Here is a 22,169-nt window from a genome sequence, read left to right as displayed (position 1 = left end):
CTGGTGCGTAAAGGAAGGCTGCGTGCGGACGGCGCCCATCTGTTCACCCGGGCTTTGCGGACGCTCGCAGGGTTCCTGGTCGTTGTCATCCCTTTATGTCCTTTCCAGACAGGTTGTGTTTCCTCCTCTGTTTAGCACCAATCTCTTACGGACGAGTCGACCGACTCCAGCACCTTTCTTTTCAAAGCTGCTGCTGGCAGCCTTGAATAGAGAGAGCAGTTCCCTCTCAGAGTCTCTGTCTCATGCTGGTGTTCTAGTGACCCCAGGCCTGTGCAGCAACCCAGCGCTGTTGGTGTGTTTTCCACTGCTGTGGGGAAGGTGGGAGTTCATGAGTTTTCTGGCTCTGAGGCCCGGAGCCTGATGTGAACACCTTGTTTGCCAGAAATCAAGTTCAAGTCCTGAATGAATGACTTCATTCTTCATAGTTTCAAAATGATTGACATCACCAGTTCTCTGTTTTTTTAGGATTGAATTCTAACTTTTGAGATGGTGATTCAGACTCAAGCATGCCCCTTGAGTAGGCCAGAGGAGATCTGCATTTTAACAAGCTCAACATATAATTATCATTCATATATTTGTGGACCACAAGCCATAAGCCTTGCCTTCTCATTTGCCAGTACCGCTCTCCTAAATGCTGGGGGTACTGATCCAGCTGCAGCAAAGCAGAGAAGCAGGTGGAGTTAGGCTTTGAGCACCCTGGCCTATTTCTAGCTGTGGTCCTGCTCCCCTCTCTCCTGGCTGTAGGTGCAGGAGCCCTCATATTTCTCTCTGACTCTGAACTGAAGAATAAGTGTATATACACTTATGGAGCATTAGCATTTCAAGCTTACTTTATAACTGCAGTATGAAAGACCTCCTTATGCATGAGAGCTACAAAGCAGCAGGAGAATTTTCTAGACTAAGGAGCAGGAAAGCCACCATTGAAACTATAACCTTGAGAAAAGTCTTTTCTCCTTAACCTTAACACTGGTCCCAGACTTTGGTCTTGCCATGACTACTTTGCAAACTCCTTGAAAATAGCTTCAGTGTTGGGCAAAGTACTTTAATTCCTGTTTTCCCATAAGAGGGTGGGGCTGAGGTAGGTAGGAAGGGAGGAAGCCAGCAGGTAAAAATGTATCCCAATGGTAAGACATCACAGTCCTGCTGACTAGCCTTCCAAACTACCTCCAATAAGAACTATTACAGATGAAAGGGGATATACTGCTGCTACTGCTAAGTTGCTTTAGTCGTGTCCGACTCTGTGCGGCCCCATAGACGGCAGCCCATCAGGCTCCCCTCTCCCTGGGATTCTCCAGGCAAGAACACTGGAGTGGGTTGCCATTGCCTTCTCCAATGCATGAAAGTGAAAAGTGAAAGTGAAGTTGCTCAGTCGTGTCTGACTCTTAGTGACCCCATGGACTGCAGCCTTCCAGGCTCCTCCGTCCAAGACATAACCAATTACAATGCTATTGTGAACCTTATTTTGACTTTGATCTGAACAAACCACCTGTAACAAGCAAAGGGAAAGTTAACATAACAGGGTATTAGGTATTATTGAGGAATTAATTTTGTTGGGAGTGATCACAGAACTGTGGTTTTGTTAAAACAAGTAAGTTTTTATGTTAGAGATACATAGGGAAATATGTGAGGGTGAAATGTTGTGTGTGATTTGCTTTAAAAGACTTCAGGGAAAAATGGAACAGATAAAACAAGAACAGCCAAATGTTGATAATAGTTGAAGCTGGGTGATGGGTACATGGGCATTTATGATGTTATTTTCTCTTTTATAGTTATTTCTAAAATAAAATTCTAAAAATAAAAAGGGTTTTGCATGCATAAATAAATGAATATTGCATCAATACTCTCTCCTCTCCTTGTTCTTTGCTCACTAAACTGTTTAGCTTAAGTTCTCCTTGCTTCTTTCTCAGAACATCTTATCAGAACAGTCTTCTTGCTGGCCTCTTGACCCTAATCTCCTTCCTTCAAATGCACCCTCCACACTATAGCCTGAGTTACCTAACATGACAATACAATCATGTTACTTCTCCCACACAAAGATCCTCCGTGGCTCCCTACTGTCTCCAGGAGAGAAGGTCGGTACCCATGCTGGACACACATGACTTCTCATGAGCTGGTGTGTGGCTCCCTCCCAAGCCTTCTCTCTTACTTTTCCTTCAGAGTCTAGACTTCTTTCTACACTCCTAATGTGCTGGTCCCTTTCTCATGCTTCCTGGCTTATGCACATTGTCTGCCTCCCTCCTCCGCTTGGTAGAGTTTTCCTCATTCTTCAAGGCTGATTCCTAAGACCACTATCTATATGAAAGACAGTGTTCTTATGGTAGATTTAGATGATGCTTCTTTTTACATGCTTCTTCACTCGCCCTTGCTCTGTTGAGTTCTTTTAAGGTGCCCTGTTTATTTCCTTCCTTGCACTCTTCACCACAGGTAATTATTCTACTGTTCACATGCTATCTGTCTCTCTTATTATACTCTAAGCTCCATGTAGACAGGAACTATGTCTGTGTGTTGGGCACACAGTAGACATTCAGACACATATCAAATATGATGAATGAATGCTCATAGCAACAAGCAGGTGACTGTTTCTATACCTGCTACTTCATGAAATGGTATGCTTAAGGGCAGTACATAGGTAGATAGGAAAATAGATAGACAGATAGATAGGAAGAGAATTATTATACGGAATTGGCTCATGAAATTATGGAGGCTGGCCAATCCCAAGATCTTCAGGGTGAGTTGGTAGGCTAAGTGCATATTAGTCGTTCAGTCATGTCCAACTCTTTTCCACCCCATGGACTGTAGCTCGTCAGACTCCTCTGTCCATGGAATTCTCTAGGCAAGACTACTGGAGTGGTTAGCCATTTCCTTCTCCAGGGGATCTTCCCAACACAGGAATTGAACCTGGGTCTTCTCCACTGCAGGTAGATTCTTTACGATCTGAGCCACCAGGGAAGCCCAAGCAGGCCGGAGACCCACAAAGAGTTGGTGTTTCAGTTTGCGTTCAAAAGCAGAAAAAGCACCAATGTCCTATTTCAAAGCCAGTAAGGCAGGAAGAATTCTCTCTTACTTGGGAGAAGGTCTTCCCTGCTCCACCCTTTATTCCCACATTTCTTCGAAGAACAATTCGCATTCAGTGATTCATTTCCTCACCAGCACTTCCCAGTCTCCTGCCTTCGTCATCCTAGCAAGATGGTTTCACTAGAATCCCCAGTTTTAGAGTCTGAGGAATGCTTTCTGTTCTGGTCTTTTCAGACCTCTCTGCTCTGGACAATTGGTCATGTTCTTTTCCTCCACGACACTCATCTTGCCTGGTTTCCTCTGTTCTGTCTCTGCCTGTCCCATAAGCTCTTCTGCTTCCACCTTCCGCATATGTGCTGAGGTTCCTGAGGACCTCCATACCCTCGCTCTTCTCACTCCGCACACTCTCTCTGGGTTTTTTCATTCCCTTTATCATTTAATCCGCTACATTTTTGTTGATGACTCTAAATCTGCATCTCCAACTTTCAATTGTTTGTTGGATAATTTGCTCAAATCCAATTTGTCCTAAACTGATCTCATTATCTTCTCCCAAACCAGCTTCTGTTCTGTGATGCCCTTCGTCAGTTGGTGGCACTGCCTCCTGCCCGTCACCAGAGCTGGAAGCTTGGGAGTCATGGGTGATCCTTCCCCATCCCATTGTCAAAATCCCAGCCTGAAGATCTAGAAGCTGGTGCTGGGTCTGAGTGTGGGCCAGGATGAGCCATCAAAATGCAGAGAGGGGAGAAAAGAGAAATAGGAAAGACAGCCTTAGAAAGAAGCTGGAATCAAGGGATGGAGATGAAAGAAGCTGTGCAGAGAAAAACAAGAAGGGTCCTAGAGGATGGGAGGCACCTAAGAGAGACCTAAGAAGCCCAGAGGCACAGAAGATAAGCAACTGTCACATTCATGCACCCAGAGACTAGACAGGAATCAGTCAGTCACAGCTCCTATCACTTGTAAGTACTTTCTCTTCTTTGTGAGTTTGCTGTTGTTTTCCTCACTTAACTGTGGACTAGATACTATCTATGCCTGTGCTTTGCCTCAGTGGACAGCTTCTTTCCATCCTCTCTCCTTCATCTCCATAGGCTCTAGGCACACTCTGATCTTAAAACTTGATCCTGCCTCGAATTCACATATTTAAAGCATCTGTGTCTCTGTCTATAGCTATATTGATACAGATAGATAGATACACATTTTTAAGGCTCTTAATTTTACTTTTGAAATTTGCCTTTGACTAACTACACGGACATCACCAGATGATCACACCGAAATCAGATTGATTATATTCTTTGCAGCCAAAGATGGAGAAGCTCTATACAGTCAACAAAAACAAGACCAGGAGCTGACTGTGGCTCAGATCATGAAATCCTTATTACCAAATTCAGACTCAAATTGAAGAAAGTAGGGAAAACCGCTAGATCATTCAGGTATCACCTAAATCAAATCCCTTATGATTATACAGTGGAAGTGAGAAATAGATTTAAGGACCTAGATCTTATAGACAGAGTGCCTGATGAACTATGGACGGAGGTTCGTGACACTGTACAGGAGACAGGGATCAAGACCATCCCCATGGAAAAGAAATGAAAAAAGCAAAATGGCTGTCTGGGGAGGCCTTACAAATAGCTGTGAAAAGAAGAGAGGTGAAAAGCAAAGGAGAAAAGGAAAGATATAAGTATCTGAATGCAGAGTTCCAAAGAATACCAAGAAGAGATAAGAAAGTCTTCTTCAGTGATCAATGCAAAGAAATAGAGGAAAACAACAGAATGGGAAAGACTAGACATCTCATCAAGAAAATTAGAGATACCAAGGGAACATTTCATGCAAAGATGGGCTCAATAAAGGACAGAAATGGTATGGACCTAACAGGAGCAGAAGATATTAAGAAGAGGTGGCAAGAATACACAGAAGAACTGTACAAAAAAGATCTTCACAACCTGGATAATCACGATGGTGTGATCACTCATCTAGAGCCAGACATCCTGGAATGTGAAGTCAAGTGGGCCTTAGAAAGCATCACTACGAACAAAGCTAGTGGAGGTGATGGAATTCCAGTTGAGCTATTTCAAATCCTGAAAGATGATGCTGTGAAAGTGCTGCACTCAATATGCCAGCAAATTTGGAAAACTCAGCAGTGGCCAGAGGACTGGAAAAGGTCAGCTTTCATTCCAATCCCAAAGAAAGGCAATGCCAAAGAATGCTTAAACTACCACACAATTGCACTCATCTCACATGCTAGTAAAGTAATGCTCAAAATTCTCCAAGCCAGGCTTCAGCAATATGTCAACAGAGAATATCCTGATGTTCAAGCTGGTTTTAGAAAAGGCAGAGGAACCAGAGATCAAATTGCCAACATCCACTGGATCATGGAAAAAGGAAGAGAGTTCCAGCAAAACATCTATTTCTGCTTTATTGACTATGCCAAAGCCTTTGACTGTGTGGATCACAATAAACTGTGGAAAATTCTGGAAGAGATGGGAATACCAGACCACCTGACCTGCCTCTTGAGAAATCTGTATGCAGGTCAGGAAGCAACAGTTAGAACTGGACATGGAACAACAGACTGGTTCCAAATAGGAAAAGGAGTACGTCAAGGCTGTATATTGTCACCCTGCTTATTTAACTTAATGCAAAGTACATCGTGATAAACACTGGGCTGGAAGAAGCACAAGCTGGAATCAAGATTGGCAGGAGAAATATCAATAACCTCAGATATGCAGATGACACCAGCCTTATGGCAGAAAGTGAAGAGGAACTAAAAAGCCTCTTGATGAAAGTGAAAGAGGAGAGTGAAAAAGTTGGTTTAAAGCTCAACATTCAGAAAACTAAAATCATGGCATCCAGTTCCATCACTTCATGGGAAATAGACAGGGAAACAGTGGAAACAGTGTCAGACTTTATTTTTTGGGCTCCAAAATCCCTGCAGATGGTGACCGCAGCCATGAAATTAAAAGATGCTTACTCTTTGGAAGAAAAGTTATGACCAACCTAGATAGCATATTGAAAAGCAGAGACGTTACTTTCCCGACTAAGGTTCGTCTAGTTAAGGCTATGGTTTTTCCAGTAGTCATGTATGGATGTGAGAGTTGGACTGTGAAGAAGGCTGAGCGCTGAAGAATTGATGCTTTTGAACTGTGGTGTTGGAAAAGACTCTTACAAGGAGATCCAACCAGTCTATTCTGAAGGAGATCAGCCCTGGGATTTCTTTGGAAGGAATGATGCTAAAGCTGAAACTCCAGTACTTTGGCCACCTCATGAGAAGAGTTGACTCATTGGAAAAGACTCTGACTGGGAGGGATTGGGGGCAGGAGGAGAAGGGGACGACAGAGGATGAGATGGCTGGATGGCATCACTGACTCGATGGACGTGAGTCTGAGTGAACTCTGGGAGTTGGTGATGACAGCAAGGCCTGGTGTGCTGCAATTCATGGGGTCACAAAGAGTCGGACACGACTGAGCGACTGAACTGAACTGAACTGAACTGCTCTATACAGTCAGCAAAAACAAGACCGGGAGCTGACTGTGGCTCAGATCATGAACTCCTTATTGCCAAATTCAGACTTAAATTGAAGAAAGTGGGGAAAACCACTAGACCATTCAGGTATGACCTAAATCAAATCCCTTATGATTATACAGTGGAAGTGAGAAATAGATTTAAGGGACTAGATCTGATAGACAGAGTGCCTGATGAACTATGGATGGAGGTTTGTGACATTGTACAGGAGACAGGGATCAAGACCATCCCCACGGAAAAGGAATGCAAAAAAGCAAAATGGCTGTCTGAGGAGGCCTTACAAATAGCTGTGAAAAGAAGAGAAGCGAAAGGTAAAGGAGAAAAGGAAAGCTATAAGAGTTCAGTGTTCCAAAGAATAGCAAGGAGAGATAAGAAAGCCTTCCTCAGCGATCAATGCAAAGAAATAAAAGAAAACAACAATTTTGGAAAGACTAGAGATCTCTTCAAGAAAATTAGAGATACCAAGGGAACATTTCATGCAAAGATGGGCTCAATAAAGGACAGAAATGGTATGGACCTAACAGGAGCAGAAGATATTAAGAAGAGGTGGCAAGAATACACAGAAGAACTGTACAAAGAACATGTTCATGACCCAGATAATCACGATGGTGTGACCACTCACCTAGAGTCAGACATCCTGGAATGTGAAGTCAATTGGGCTTTACGAAGCATCACTATGAACAAAGCTAGTGGAGGTGATGGAATTCCAGTTGAGCTATTTCAAATCCTGAAAGATGATGCTGTGAAAGTGCTGCACTCAATATGCCAGCAAATTTGGAAAACTCAGCAGTGGCCAGAGGACTGGAAAAGGTCAGTTTTCATTCCAATTCCAAAGAAAGGAAATGCCAAAGAATGCTCAAACTACCACACAATTGCACTCATCTCCCATGCTAGTAAAGTAATGCTCAAAATTCACCAAGCCAGGCTTCAGCAATACGTGAACCATGAACTCCCTGATGTTCAAGCTGGTTTTAGAAAAGGCAGAGGAACCAGAGATCAAATTGCCAACATCCACTGGATCATGGAAAAAGGAAGAGAGTTCCAGAAAAACATCTGCTTTATTGACTATGCCAAAGCCTTTGACTGTGTGGATCACAATAAACTGTGGAAAATTCTGAAAGAGATGGGAATACCAGACCACCTGACCTGCCTCTTGAGAAACCTATATGCAGGTCAGGAAGCAACAGTTAGAACTGGACATGGAACAACAGACTGGTTCCAAATAGGAAAAGGAGTACGTCAAGGCTGTATATTGTCACCCTGCTTATTTAACTTAATGCAAAGTACATCGTGATAAACGCTGGGCTGGAAGAAGCACAAGCTGGAATCAAGATTGGCAGGAGAAATATCAATAACCTCAGATATGCAGATGACACCAGCCTTATGGCAGAAAGTGAAGAGGAACTAAAAAGCCTCTTGATGAAAGTGAAAGAGGAGAGTGAAAAAGTTGGCTTAAAGCTCAACATTCAGAAAACTAAGATTATGGCATCTGGTCCCATCACTTCATGGGAAATAGATGGGGAAACAGTGGAAACAGTGTCAGACTTTATTTTTTGGGCTCCAAAATCACTGCAGATGGTGACTGCAGCCATGAAATTAAAAGACGCTTACTCCTTGGAAGGAAAGTTATGACCAACCTAGACAGCATATTCAAAGGCAGAGACAGTACTTTACCAACAAAGGTCCTTCTAGTCAAGGCTATGGTTTTTCAAGTGGTCATGTATGGTTGTGAGAGCTGGACTGTGAAGAAAGCTGAGTGCCAAAGAATTGATGCTTTAGAACTGTAGTGTTGGAGAAGACTCTTGAGAGTCCCTTGGACTGCAAGGAGATCCAACCAGTCCATCCTAAAGGAGATCAGTCCTGGGTGTTCATTGGAAGGACTGATGTTGAAGCTGAAACTCCAATACTTTGGCCACTGATGCGAAGAGCTGACTCATTTGAAAAGAACCTGATGCTGGGAAAGATTGAGGGCAGGAGGAGAAGGTGACAACAGAGGATGAGATGGCTGGATGGCATCACCAACTCGATGGATATGAGTTTTGGTGGACCCCGGGAGTTGGTGATGGACAGGGAGGCCTGGCCTGCTGCAATTCATGGGGTTGCAAAGAGTTGGACAGGACTGAGCGACTGAACTGAACTGAGCTCATTTAATGAATGATCTGGTACAGTGTCTAAGCAATCACTGCAAATACTTACTATTGTTTGTAAAGGGGAAGACTCTGAACTATAAACCCATTTTTTTAAATTTAGAATTTCATGAATATTAAACTTAACCATAAAGTTGAAAAATATTACCTTTCTTAAGGATTCAATTTAATGTTTATTAACTTTTATTTTAAAGCTTTTTCTTTGTATTTTGAAGCCATAATTTTTATTTTTAGTAAATGGTGAAAGATTTATGTGATCTGAAGAGAAACCAGAGTATGATTCATTTTTTATTTTTAGATCTCAAGCATTTTTGTAGGCCTCTGCAAACCCTGTTGCCCTTAGTTGCTAGGTTATCATTTTAGGGCCTAATAAAACAGCCTACCCACTCCATCTCATCCCATCCTCACCTTACTGGCCAGAGTCAGCTCATGTAAAACCACCTCATATTCTCCAGAAACCTTTCTTCCCCTCCACCATCATGCTCTTCTTGCCCTCTTTCCCCTGGGTTAATGTACCCCATCTAGTTACTCCTAAATCCTCTGTCCATTTCTCACTTTTACATTGGTTTGATATTTTTTAAAAGTCATCTCTCTTTCTGTTGTTGTTTTAGTTGCTAAGTCATGTCTGACTCTTTTGTGACCCTGTGGACTGTAGCCCATCAGGCTCCTCTGTCCATGGGAATTCTCAGGCAAGAATACTGGAGAGGGTTGGAGATCCAGGGGATCTTCCTGACCCAGAGGTTGAACCTGTGTCTCCAGCATTGGCAGGTGGATTCTCCATCGCTGAGCCACCTGGGAAGCCCCTCTGTCTTTCTACTATACTGTAAATTCATTAAGCATAGGAATACACTTTTTAAAATATGTATCTTCAGAGTATGGTACATAGTAAATGTGCAATAAATGTGTAGTGTATTACTTAATGAGAAAATAAACACAATCTAGTGGATGAGAGACCGAGTCTATTGTGATTTTAAGTTCCATGAGAGATGTTTTCACAGGATACAACGGTGACTTACAGAAAGGGTGTGGTCGGCTCTCCCTAGGGATGGGGGAAGCTAACAGTTGGTTATGCTTTGAAAGAAGACAAGGTGATGATCATGAGACTGAAGGCAGTGTTTATGGACAGAACAGGAGGGCCAGGAATTCCAGGTGGAGGGGGAATGTAAGGAAAGATGGCAAGAGAAACTAGAGGGCCCGCCAGTAAGAATGAGACCAGAAATTTGGGGAAGGGGGACCGGAGGAACCACTGCTGGAGGTATGTTTTTGTGTTTGGTTAACATTCTCCTTTTCAGTCTTGTCTGTTTTATAGAGTGAAGTAAATCAGAAAAAGAAAAACAAATATTTTATATTAGCACGTATATACGAGGAATCTAAGAAAATGGTACACTATTTCCTGGGCTGGAATAGAGACACAAATGTAGAGACCAGATGTGTGGGCATGGAGGGGGTGGTGTGGTGTGGACAGACTGAGTGATTGGGACTGACATATATCCACTGCCGTGTGTGAAACAGCTAGTGGGGCCCTGCCATAGAGCAGAGGGAACTCAGCTCGCTGCTGCATGAAGACCTACATGGGTATAGGGAGGGAGGGAGGCTCAAGAGAGAGGGAATATATGTGTGAATACAGCTGATTCATGTTGCTGCACAGCAGAAACTGACAATATTATAAAGTAACTATATCCCATTAAAAACAATTTAATAATATTCATTATGTTAATATAAAAATTTACTGAGTTCCAGTTGTGTCCCTGGTACCACAGCTGCAATGCCTTTCCTAGCTCTTTCCAGTGGAGATGGTAAATAATGAGGATCTAGTCCTCGAACCTTTGTTTTAGATGCCACCTCCATCTCAGAATAGTGCTCCCCCATCCCGCCTCCCCAGGGAACACTTCATACGTCTGGTCACCAACTGTCTGATTGATGTTGCCATAAATTATAAAATAACTTTCCCAGGCTCCCTCCCCCAGTATCTATTCTAATTTGCATGGATTGTTCCTGCCAAAAGAACCAGAAGGGACTGTAAATTTATTTGAATGGAAATGTGAAAACATTTCTGGAAAAAAAGGTCACAGACATAAATGGCAAGTATCACCATCTCTCTCTCTCTCTCTCACACACACACACACACGCACACCACTGATTCCTATGCCAAATAAGTTTTCTCAATTTCCCAAACAACAAGTAACCCTTCTATGTCATGCATAGAACTCAGCACTCAAGTTGAACTCAACCCAAGTTCAAGACCTGATTAGATCTCATAAGGACGATTGGATATACAAATAGGGCTATAGAAAAGTAGGTCTCTATCATCTTCCATTAGCTATGGGAGGTCTGAGGGGTTCCTGGGCCTTGGTCCAGAACTTGTAAAATGGATACAAGGTCCTAAACAGTAGCCAAGAAAATTCTGGTTACATGAGGTCTCTGGGTTCTCCAGGGACGAGGTACATGCCTGTCTTTTGGGACTATGTAATATTTTTTCTTGAGGCAGAATAAAGCATATTCCCTACTAACAGAGAAGGCAATGGCAACCCACTCCAGTACTCTTGCCTGGAAAATCCCAAGGATGGAGGAGCCTGGTTGGCTGCAGTCCATGGGGTCTTGAAGAGTTGGACAAGACTGAGTGACTTCACTTTCACTTTCATGCACTGGAGAAGGAAATGGCAACCCACTCCAGTGTTTGTGCCTGGAGAATCCCAGTGACAGGGGAGCCTGGTGGACTGCCATCTATGGGGTCGCACAGAGTCGGACACAACTGAAGCGACTTAGCAGCAGCAGCAGCTACTAAAAAAGTCTCATTTGAGCAATTCTTGCTGACACTTTGGATCCAACAGGTTAATCAAACAGATGCCACGCTGTCACAACAAAAAAGTCATGTTTTATGAGTTGAAATTTTTGTTTTACTTTCTCTGATTCAAAGAAGTCCATCTGGAAAACAGTATTGATTTCTAAGTTGAGGATCTAACACAAGGGTGAATAGGTAGCCTTGGGTTAAAAGTGTCTTTACAAGGATAACATGGCCTCTGGGAACTGGTGGAGGGCTCTGGAGTAAGGGATGAACTGCTGTCTTTAAAGCACCCAGACAGAGGTGAAAAGCAGAAGAAGCGGTAGACAGACAGTGAGGGGCCCACTGTGTTTAATTGTGGGCTGCTACAGGAAATCCAGATTTATCCGGGAGGGAAGTTGTTGCTAGGCAACTGGAGGAATGTAGATTTGAAGCATGTTTGTTGCAACCTGACAGTTGTGAAGCATCAGATGAAAAGAGAGGAAACAAGCTTCAGTGGTGAGGGGGCAACCAGGAGGGGACACCCTGAGTACCAGGAAATGCGTCATGAGTAGAGAATTCAGACTAAATCACTCAGAGCAGTGGGGAAATGCCAAACTGTCTCTACTGGGAGAGGTCACAGAGACAAGCTGTCTCCCAGAACTGGGGAGGAGGGGCAGAGTCTGAATGAGAGGGTGGGCTCTTGAACAGACAAGTAATGGGACTCTCTCTGGCTCAACAGAAACTGGGCCTTTTTCTTCCCGCGGTGACTTCAGTTTTGTTTTCAGTATTTGTGGCTGATGAATGCAAAGCTGAGTTTGGAATCTAGGGGCAGCCAAGAGACTACCCCTTGAAATAGTCCTCTTCCTAGTCTGGGGGTCTGGGGAGGAAGAATGTCCCACCTAAGTGTTTGAGGAGGTCACTTCTGGGAGTGGAGCAATGAGAGAGGCCCCCACAGAGCAGCTACATTCTTATTTTTGTAAGAGCAAAAATGCTTTTTGTTTCAAAGTGCTTTTCTACCTCTAATGTAAACTTCACCACTGAATCCTATGAGATCCACGGAATAGGTTTTGCTGTCTCAATTTTACACATGGGGAGGCTGAATTCTTTGCAAATGACAGCAAGGAAGGGGCCAGTACAGAGCTGGGACCAGGCCCCTGACCACCGGGAGGTCTAGTGTGCCCCAGCAGGCTGTCGGCCTTCTGGTCCTTTCTCTCTCTCTGGGGTCCTGTGCTCAGGGGAGAAGCTAATTACTTCATAAGGAGAATTAAGGAAGAATCTGTGGCTGTATTTCAAATATTTTGGACAGAATATACATGAGTGGTAAGTAGGAAAGAAATTTTAATGCAAAAGCTCTTAACTTCGGGTCTGAATTCAGAGGCTTCAAGCGCCCCCACCTGCTGTGTGTCTGTGTGAACTCACATTTCTGTAGGGAGAAGGCTTAGAGCTGTTGTCACGTTCTCAAAGGCAGTCCTAATCTATAAAAAGATTAAGAACTACTGTTCTGGAGAGATAAGAAAATTCAGAGGCAGAAATCCTTCTTTAAACCAGTTTACCTTGGAGAAAACCGGATGCCTAACATGTTGCTGCTCTATCCACAGCTACTGAATAAAGGCCAGAATCCCAGGACACTTTATCCTAAAAGCAGTCTTTGCAGGGGACTGTTTGTGTCCTAAGTGACTTTAGTTTTGACCTCTCAGTCTTTTTTTCCTTTTTAAATTCATAAAACTACAACTCATCCGGTAAGAAAATTAGCCCTGGCCTACTAGTGCCTGGAGCCGAAAAGAAACCATTGCAGGCCAAGGCCAATCGAGCCCATAATCCTAATATACATTTAACATACATTAATGTCCCTCTCTCTTCCATTTCTTTTTTATCAAAATCAGCTTGCCAAAATTTTGAATTATAATAGACACATAATTTTGTAGCTACAGAAAGAATAAATACTAACGCTGTAAATCAGCTGTATTTACTTACTGTGGCTAAATAATTTTCAAAAAACTAAAAAATCTATTCCTAATTTGATTTTCTTTTCGCTCAGCCTGCTCTACTTCCCTCCACATTGCTGGCACCGAGCACCACCCCTTTCTCTTCCTTCTCCCTAGACACCCTGCAAAAATGGGAGAATGTTGACAGCCCAAAGATTCAAAGATGGGAGGAGAGAGATCATGAAGTGAAGTCACTAATGGGAGAAACCATCGCAAAATCCTGGAGACATGGGGCTTTTCCAGAGAATTTTGAGGAGGCAACGTCACCCGAAAACTGAAATGCATAGTTGAAATTTAACAAACTGCAATGAATGATCCAAGAGAGCAGAAACCATGGCCAGCTCACACTGAGCAGGGGCAGTCCACCCACACTTTTTCCCAGTGATTCAGGAATTTAGGGCACAGAGCCAAGAACAAAGCAGGACATTGAAAAGAACATGTAGTAAGCACCCCCAAGATCAGCCTTTCTCCTGTGGAACTCAATCAATGTTCAGCCACCCCATAGTCACAAAGACACAGGGAAAATGAAGTCAGAAAACTAAAAACGTGACAGAGTAGTAGCTGAGGGAAAGGAAAGAAAGCTGAATCATGTCACACTGGAAGCGACTGCAAAGGGGAAAACCACGGGCCAAAATGCCGGGGAGGCCAATTTCCTCTATCAGTGTCCACTGAGAAGGGGGAAGGGAGGGAAACGCAGATTTCCCAGCAGCGTGGCAGGTCTTGGCACCCGCCTCGGTTCCCCTGCCGAACTTCCACAAATAAACATGCGGAGCCGAAGGGACAGATTTGCTTCTCAGCAAGATTTCAAAGCTGTGCACCAGGAGTCAGGGAGAAAACAGGAAGGATCCAAGAGGGAGGCGGAGGAGGGGGAGGGAGACACACGCCTTGGGCCAGATCAGATGGGAAACAGCCCAACCCCTCACCCGAAACTGACACACCGATTTTTATGAGGTGCAAGACGTTTCAGGTAGCGGCGGCAGTCTCAGTACCTCGGCCCAGGTCTGAGCTGCTGGTTTCAAGCTGGGGGCGTTAGGTCCGAAAAGGCCACAGGTGAAGGCAAGCTCTTTCAAACCATCTCAACCCAGGTGAAAGCAAGAGGGGCTAATTCTTCTTGGAGTAAATCCAGTCAGCTGGCTGCTGTTTTTTTCCCAGTTTGCCTAGGGTACTGGGCACCAAGAGCGAGCGCGAGCGAGCGCGAATGCGAGTGTACATCTGGGGATGGGTGGGGTGGAGGAAGGCGTGGGTACTGCATTTGGATTATTTGAAGATGACAACACTCACTTCTGATCTCCAAGGGGCTGAGGAAAAACACAGCTGGCCCCAGTTGGTGCTGAGTCCCCAGCCCCCCTCTGCTAGTTCTCTTGGCTCTAAGGCCAGTTTGGAGGTTAAACTTCCACCCACACACCCAGGTCCTGACACAACAGGGGTAGGTGTCATGCAGTGGCTTAGTGAGTTGGTCCCTCTCTCTTTGTTAGTGAGCACCAATTTGGCACTTACTGAAAGCTTATTTATACACTGATATACATGTGCCTGAAAAACAGCCCAGGAGAACGGAAGACACAGCATTCCCCACACAGGACCTAAGCTTGGCTGCTAGCCAACCAGCTGCAACAACAGCCTTGTCCCAGGGAGGCCTCTGCCCCTGCCTCAGAGCAGCCGTGCCTGGCCCGTGCCCCTCTGAGAGGGTTGGAGGGTCTGCCCTGAGCTTTTCTGTGCCTGTTTCATCACTGGTTTTCTAAAAACGTTGATAGGGTGGGTATAGGAGCAAAAGCCCCATCTTACTGCAAATAATTCCTTATAGGTTTCCTTCTTCATGTTCATGTTAATCACTCAGTCATATCTAACTCTGCAACCCTATGGACTGTAGCCTGTCAGGCTCCTCTGTCCATGGGATTCTCCAGGTAAGCATACTGGAGTGGGTTGCCATTCCTTTCTCTAGGAGATCTTCCTGACCCAGGGATCGAAGCTGTGTCTGCCTGTAATTCAGATTCTTTACCGTTTGAGCCATGTAGGTTTCCTTCTTTGTAGTTTTGAAAAGATGTTTAGTTACTTAGTCCATTTGTCAGCTGGAAAAGCACATTTCAAGGTCACCACCTAGGGTGTTTGTCCTCTTTGCTTGGGCCCATGTGTCCTGTCTTGGTCAGGTCTTCCCCCACAGACACAAGCAGGAACAAGAGGATGGAAGGTAGGGCAACCCTATCTGCAGGGTTAGCTCATCTGCCAGGGCTTTCTCCTCTTGGCAGTCTCTGGGTCAACAGCAGGGAAGATGCTTCTGCACAGCACCCTGGTCTTAGGGGTGAAAAGTGAAAGTGCTCCGAGGCCTTCGGGGCATTTGGGTACTGTTATTGTTATGCTTGGGCTTCCCTCATAGCTTGGTTGGTAAAGAATCTGCCTGCAATTCAGGAGACCCCGGTTCCATCCCTGGGTCGGAAAGACCCCCTGGAGAAGGAAATGGCTACCCACTCCAGTATGCTTGCCTGGAAGATCCCATGAACAGAGTAGCCCGGTGGGCTACAGTCCATGGGTTGCAGAGTCAGACACGACTGAGCGACTAGCACTCATTCACATGCTTGGTCTACAGAAATTAAGTCTGTAAATCAAACTCCTATGTTGTGGGTCCACAACTCTCAACCCTGGCTGGAATGAGAATGTCTGGGAAGCTTTTAAAAATGCTAAAAGAGAGCTTCCCTAGGGGCTCAGTGGTAAAGAATCTGTTGGCCAAATGCAGAAGACACGGGTTCAATCCCTGATCCAGAAAGATCCCACATGCTTCAGAACAGCTAAACCTGTGTGCACATCTACTGAAGCCTGAGCTCCCTAGAGCCTGTGCTCTGAAACAAAAGAAGCCATCACAATAAGCCTCTGTACTGCGACTAAAGTAGTCCCGCTCTCCACAACCAGAGAAAGCCCACACAGCAACGGAGACCCAGCACACCAAAAATAAAACAAGAAAATTACTTTTTAAAAATGCTAAAAGCAGTTGAATCAAAATCAATCAGATGTGGGGAGAGGTGGTATTCGTAAATTTTAAGCTTCGCAGGTAACTCAGTATGCAACCAAGCTGGAAACGCCTCAGTGCTTTGACATGGCCTGTTTGTCTGTCTCAGGATAGCTGGGAATTCAGTAAGGGTGTGAAGACCTTGGCTGGGCCCTTGGCCTCAGTGCCTGGTCCAATTCAGGTTTGAGTGCATGGAAACGTGTACCTGGGTGGTGGGTAAGCACCCAGGGTCCATCTCAGGGAGGTGAGAGTGACTGACCAAAATTCTCTGGTTTCTGAACGCTGACACTTGCCAGAGCTGCATATAAGGACAGAAGAAAAAGCATGCTGGTCTTTCTTATATGATAAATAAACATCTGAAGTCTAAGTTATGGGTCCAGACCCTAATGAAGCATTGTGCCCAGGTCACCCTTTGTCCTACTATATCCAGGCTGTCTGTCCTCATGTCCCAAAGATACATTTGCTATAAAGGTGCTTCAAAAAGAGACACACGCCCCTACCCCTTTCCTAGTGCCCAGAGGATTGCATATCCCGGGCACTCAGGGAACCTCCCACAGCTCTTCAAATACAAACCTACAAATGCAGGCGCTGGCCGCCCATGGTGCTGGGGTCCAGCTGTCCAGAATACGGACCTTCATCACCTACTCACTCTCCTGTCTGAGTCTGAAAACAAACTGAGAACTGTCTAAAACTGGGTTCCTCGAGGCACTTTGGAAAGAGAAGTTAGAAATGCATGACTTTTTATTCTCCTGGCAGAGACCTTCTCTGGGGCCCTTGACTCTCAGTATTGGTGGCATCCATAGGTATGACCCCTTTACCCACTCTGGATCCCCAGTGAACTGGGAAAATTATGGAATGACATGTCAAGGAAAAGTCACACTGAAAGGGATGAAGTGTGAACCTTGCCATCAACTTTGGGGTCTTGTTTTACTTTGTTTTTGAAGGCCTTCACCTTGCTTTTAAAGACAGGCCTAGGGCAAATTTTCTCCTTGAGAGAGCAAATTAAAAAAAAAAAAAAAAAAAAGGCAAAGCAAAAATCCACAGTGCTTCGCTTGTGGTCCAGTGGTTAAGAATCCGCCTGCCAATGCAGGGGATACAGGTTTGATCCCTGGTCTGGGAAGATCCCACATGCCATGGGACAACTAAGCCTGTATGCCACAGCTACTGAAGCCCACGTGCCCCAGAGCCTGTGTTCTGAAACAAGAGAAGCTACTGCAACGAGAAGCCACAGAACCACAACTAGAGAGTAGGCCCCACTCGCCACAACTAGAGAAAGTTCACGAGTAGCAACAAAGACCCAGTGCAGCCAAAATAAATAAATAAACAACTCTTTTAAAAGTATACTAAGAAGCAGAATTTTTTTTTTTAAAGACAAAACACAAATTCCTCCACCAAGTTCTCAGTTGACTGGCACTCCCTGAAATATAGTTCCAGATATTAAAATGTAGGCAAAAGAGAAAACACAATTCAATGCTAGAAAATTCTAATTTTGAGTGTTTCTTGAAGCATGACCTACAAAGACCTCTATCAGAATCACCTATGTTAACAGCAGATTCCGGCCTGGCCCAGGTTTCCTGAATCAACCTCTGGGGGTAGGAATTTAGAGCTTGCATCTTTTACCAGCTTCCCTGATGATTTTAGAACAAATGCTTGAAGCCTACTATCCCTCTCATCGTGTGTGTGCGTGTGTGTGTGTGCGTGTGTGTGTTAGTCACTCAGTCATGTCCGTCTCTTTGAGACCCCATGGACTGTAGGCACCAGGCTCCTCTGTCCTTGGAATTCTCTATGCAAGAATATTGGAATGAGTTGCCATTTCCTTCTCCAGGGGATCTTCCTGACCCAGGTATTGAACCTGGGTCTCCTGCATTGCAGGCAGATTCTTTACCATCTGACAGCCACCAGGGAAGCCCCTTCAAGCAAAAGAAGAGATACAATCGAATCCCAAGACTATGTAGGATGTCGTTCTGAGCATAGTGTTGTGCTAGATCAGGCATGCCAAATTTTTGCAAATTTTCTATGACATTTTCTCTGTTTTCTACCCATAAACAGTAAGCTCTGAGGTCAAAAGCAGACCCAGAGAAGGGAGTGTAAAGCTCTCATTCACTGACATTTATTAAATGTTTTGCACATATTTTTAATGTATCTTTTCTACTATTCTTCAAAGTATTATATTTGTCTTACAGATGAGCGATAGGGCCAAGAAAGGTTAACCATCATGTCCATGATGACCTAGCCAGGAAGCTAATCCAGGGGTCCCCCCAGGCCTCCTCCCTTCCATATTGCCAGTGGTGGCGAAGAGGGCTGGTCCCACATTTGGGGTAGACCTAGATCTGCCACAACACAGATCTAATGGTGAACCTAGTGGTGACTGCTGGATGTCTGGGCCATGTTCTGGAAATACTGTCAGCTGGTTTGGGGGCCTTTGGAGCCTGTCTTGTCTTGAACAAGAATTGTCTTGAACACCAAGTTTATGCTTTCCCTGACTGTTCATTCATGAGTCCCCAGTGGCCTGTTACCAGGCCATACTGCCTCCAGAAATTACCTCCCAGGGGGCGAGCAGCTGAACACCTCCCTTACCACGTGGAAGAGCTTGAAGAAGTCCACGTTGGCGTACAGGGTGTCTTCCATCCACTGCAGGGTGCCCTGAGAGAGGGGGCACAGGCTGCCACGCACTGTCTGGGCTGCATGGCGCTGGGGAAAGATCAGGAAACGCTCCAAGAGGGCCTCGCTGCAGGCAATGTCCTTCAGCATCAGGTCTGGGACTCCACGAGCAAACTGCAGAAAGGAAAAGCAACACCAGAAACCTCCCTGTGTAGAAGAATACTGGCCTCCCAGTGATGTCCATGTCCTAACCCACAGACCCTGTGAATATGTTATGTGGCATGGTGAGGGGTATTAAAGATTGCAGATGAAATTAAGGTTGCTATTCATCTGACTTTAAAATAAGGAGATGATTTTGGATTATCTGGGTGAGCCCAATGTAATCACAAGAGTACTTTAAATGTGCAAGAGAATAGCAGAATAAACAATGTCAGGATAATTTGATGTGGGGAAGACTGGACAGGCCACTACTAGCCATGAAGATGAAGGGAGGCCACCAGCTGAGGAACATAGACAGTCTCTAGAAGCTAGAAAAGGCAAGAAAATGAACTTTCCTCTAGACCGCCCAGTAAGGAGCACAGCCCTGCTGGCACCTTGACTTTCAGAATGTGATCTCTGGAACCATAAAATAATAAACATGTGTTGTTTTAAGCCACTAAGTTTGTGGTAATTTGTTACAGCAGCCACAGAAAATGAAAACACTCCCAAGCCTCATTTTAACAGAGAGACTTCACAACATGAGCCATTCCTTCTTAGCAATGATGCTAAGGTACCATCAGGACCTACGGCGTGCAGCTGAGGTGAGTGAGTAGCTAGAATGCATTTGGAGTGATGGTGAATGACCACCTCTCCCCCTTTCTGTCTCACCAGATTTACGTATAAAAATACTGGATGCCCAGTTAAATTTGAATTTCAGATAAACAATGAACAATTTTTGGTACAAGTATGTCCCAAATGGAGTCCAAATAGAACATCCTTATGCTGAAAAAATTATTTATTGTTTATTTAAAATTCAAATTTAACCAGGCACCCTGTATTTTATCCAATGATGTTAACCCCTGGAGCACTCACATCAGAAACCTCCTGTGGGCAGTGACTCTCAAAGCACAAGCTCCCTGATAGCCTCCAGAGGCAAAGGAGGCCTCAGCCCTGGCCAGGGACCCTTATCCACCCAGCACAGTTACTGGCCTCCTGGAGTCCTGGACTCCCAGTGGACAAAAGCGTTAAATACCATGAACAGAACAGGCTCATGGACGTCCTTGGCCTCCACAGTCCCATGGGTTCTACACAGGGGAGAGAATTAATTAACTCATTTTGTCCAAACCTCTAGTATCTCAGAGGAGACAAGTGAGGCTGAAGGGGTTAGGTGACTTGATAGGGTTATACAACAGGCTGGAGGAAAGCTGGGACACCATATGAGTGTCACTCATTCATTCAATGCTCATTCACTGTGTTCCCATTCTGTTACCAGGGATGCAGAGAGAATGAGATAAATTTTCTGCCCTCCGAAAAGCTCATGGGCTAGCTGGAAATGCAGGCATTTAAACAGCAGTAAGTGCTAGACTTAATGTAGTGAAACCAGAGCACAGAAGAGGGAGCATTAAGAATCGCTAGTAAAAGTAGCTGGTATTTACTAAGTGTTTACTATGTGCCAGGCATTAAGTGCTTTATAGATATTAAGTCTTTTAACCTCCCACAACCTCTGTATATGGTAGGAAATTTTATTGTCTCCATTTTACACATGAGGAAATAGAGAGATTAATTAACTTGCAGTTAACTGTGTGACCTTGCTGAGATTTGAACCCAGAGCTTTTGCTTAGCCATTTTGAACAACTTTTGCTCTTAATTCTTTTGTCAAGTAGGGCAGGGGGAGGGGCGGGACAAAGAAGGGAGGGTTTATGAACCATTTGATTGAGGAAGTAACATTTGAGCTGGGCCTTGAAGAAAGTTCAGGAGTCTCCTGGGCTATGGGTAAGGGGTGTGGTGAGGGATAAGCCAGAGAACTGTGCAGCTTCAGTCATCTAATAATTCTCTAGAAGGGGCGAGGAGGGCGGTGCTATTCCCTTAGGAGCTATGCTCAGATACTAGGCAGAGGGATAGCCAGTCTTGACAGTCAAGAACAAAATCCCATGTATAATGATAATCAATTAGAGAGCGGCACACCCTATGTGATCGGTTAAGGTAATGAAAATTAAATGGCATTTAAAATTCACTTCCTCACTTGTACTAGACTCATCTCACATGCCCACCAGCCACACATGGCTATGGTTACTCTATAGATGGCACAGAGAGAACTTTGCCAGCATGGAGGAAAGTTCCAGGGGACAGTTCTGTCCAGGAGTTACAGAGCTGGTTGGAGATGGAGAAAGAGGTCAGGAGGAAGGCTCACAGGTCACTGGGGCTGAGAAGCAGGGTGGGTAGGAGGCATGGAGGGAGCTGGGTCCACATGACTGGCCTCTGGAGTGCAGGAGCTGAGCTCCTTCCTAAGCTCAGGGAAGCCTCAGCTAATCAGAGCCTGCAACACAGGCACACCCCAACGGCCCTGTCTCCTCCCCACATGAAAGGCTGTTGCCCTGATGCTAGTGACACAGCAGCTAAAGACCTAAATGTCACAGAGGTGAGGAACTGGAAAGAAATTTCCCCTAAATTCCTGCCCTTATCTCCATCTCCCTTGTTTTACCAACTGGAAGTCATCACAGGCATTTCCAGGACTTGAGTTTTATGAGCTGAAGAGAAAGCAAAGGGGAAAGTGAGCAATCCATGCTGCCTGACATTGGGTTGGAGCGGGAGGGGGAGCCAAGCAGGGCTGGGCAGCCAGCCAGGCCTAACCCCCGGGGCCTACCCAGGCGTGCACTGGGGTTGCGCCTGGGCACTGCCCTCGCTCCAAGTGCCCCGATGTGCTGTGTCAGGGCTGAACCTTATTTCCCCTTGTCTAGTTTCCATGAAAACCTCAGAGACCGAGAAGCCAGCAAGGCAGGTGTGGGTTTCTTCACTGTTGTACTGGGAACCAGCTTGAAAAGCCCATCCAACAGAACCAACCTCAACCAGGTAGGTGGTGAGTCCCCCCCTCTCTCTGGGCTCAGACGGCACCCTGTGCAGACCTTTGTCTCAGGACTGACACTGGCCCTGAAATTTCTCTGTTTACA

General features: G+C 45.0%; 1 protein-coding gene across 1 annotated transcript in view; it reads right to left on the bottom strand.

Moving 5' to 3' along the window:
• Positions 1-22,169, bottom strand: part of ABCA4 (ATP binding cassette subfamily A member 4) — a 145,858-nt gene that overhangs the window by 102,179 nt on the left and 21,510 nt on the right. The window contains exon 6 of the mRNA XM_052637183.1: positions 19,000-19,197. Within this exon, the coding sequence (XP_052493143.1) occupies positions 19,000-19,197 (198 nt within the window). The remainder of the gene's footprint in view (positions 1-18,999; positions 19,198-22,169) is intronic.

Source organism: Budorcas taxicolor, chromosome 3 (genome assembly GCF_023091745.1).
Source record: "Budorcas taxicolor isolate Tak-1 chromosome 3, Takin1.1, whole genome shotgun sequence".
NCBI lineage: Eukaryota > Metazoa > Chordata > Mammalia > Artiodactyla > Bovidae > Budorcas > Budorcas taxicolor.
This window is presented reverse-complemented; position numbering and strand designations above follow the sequence as displayed.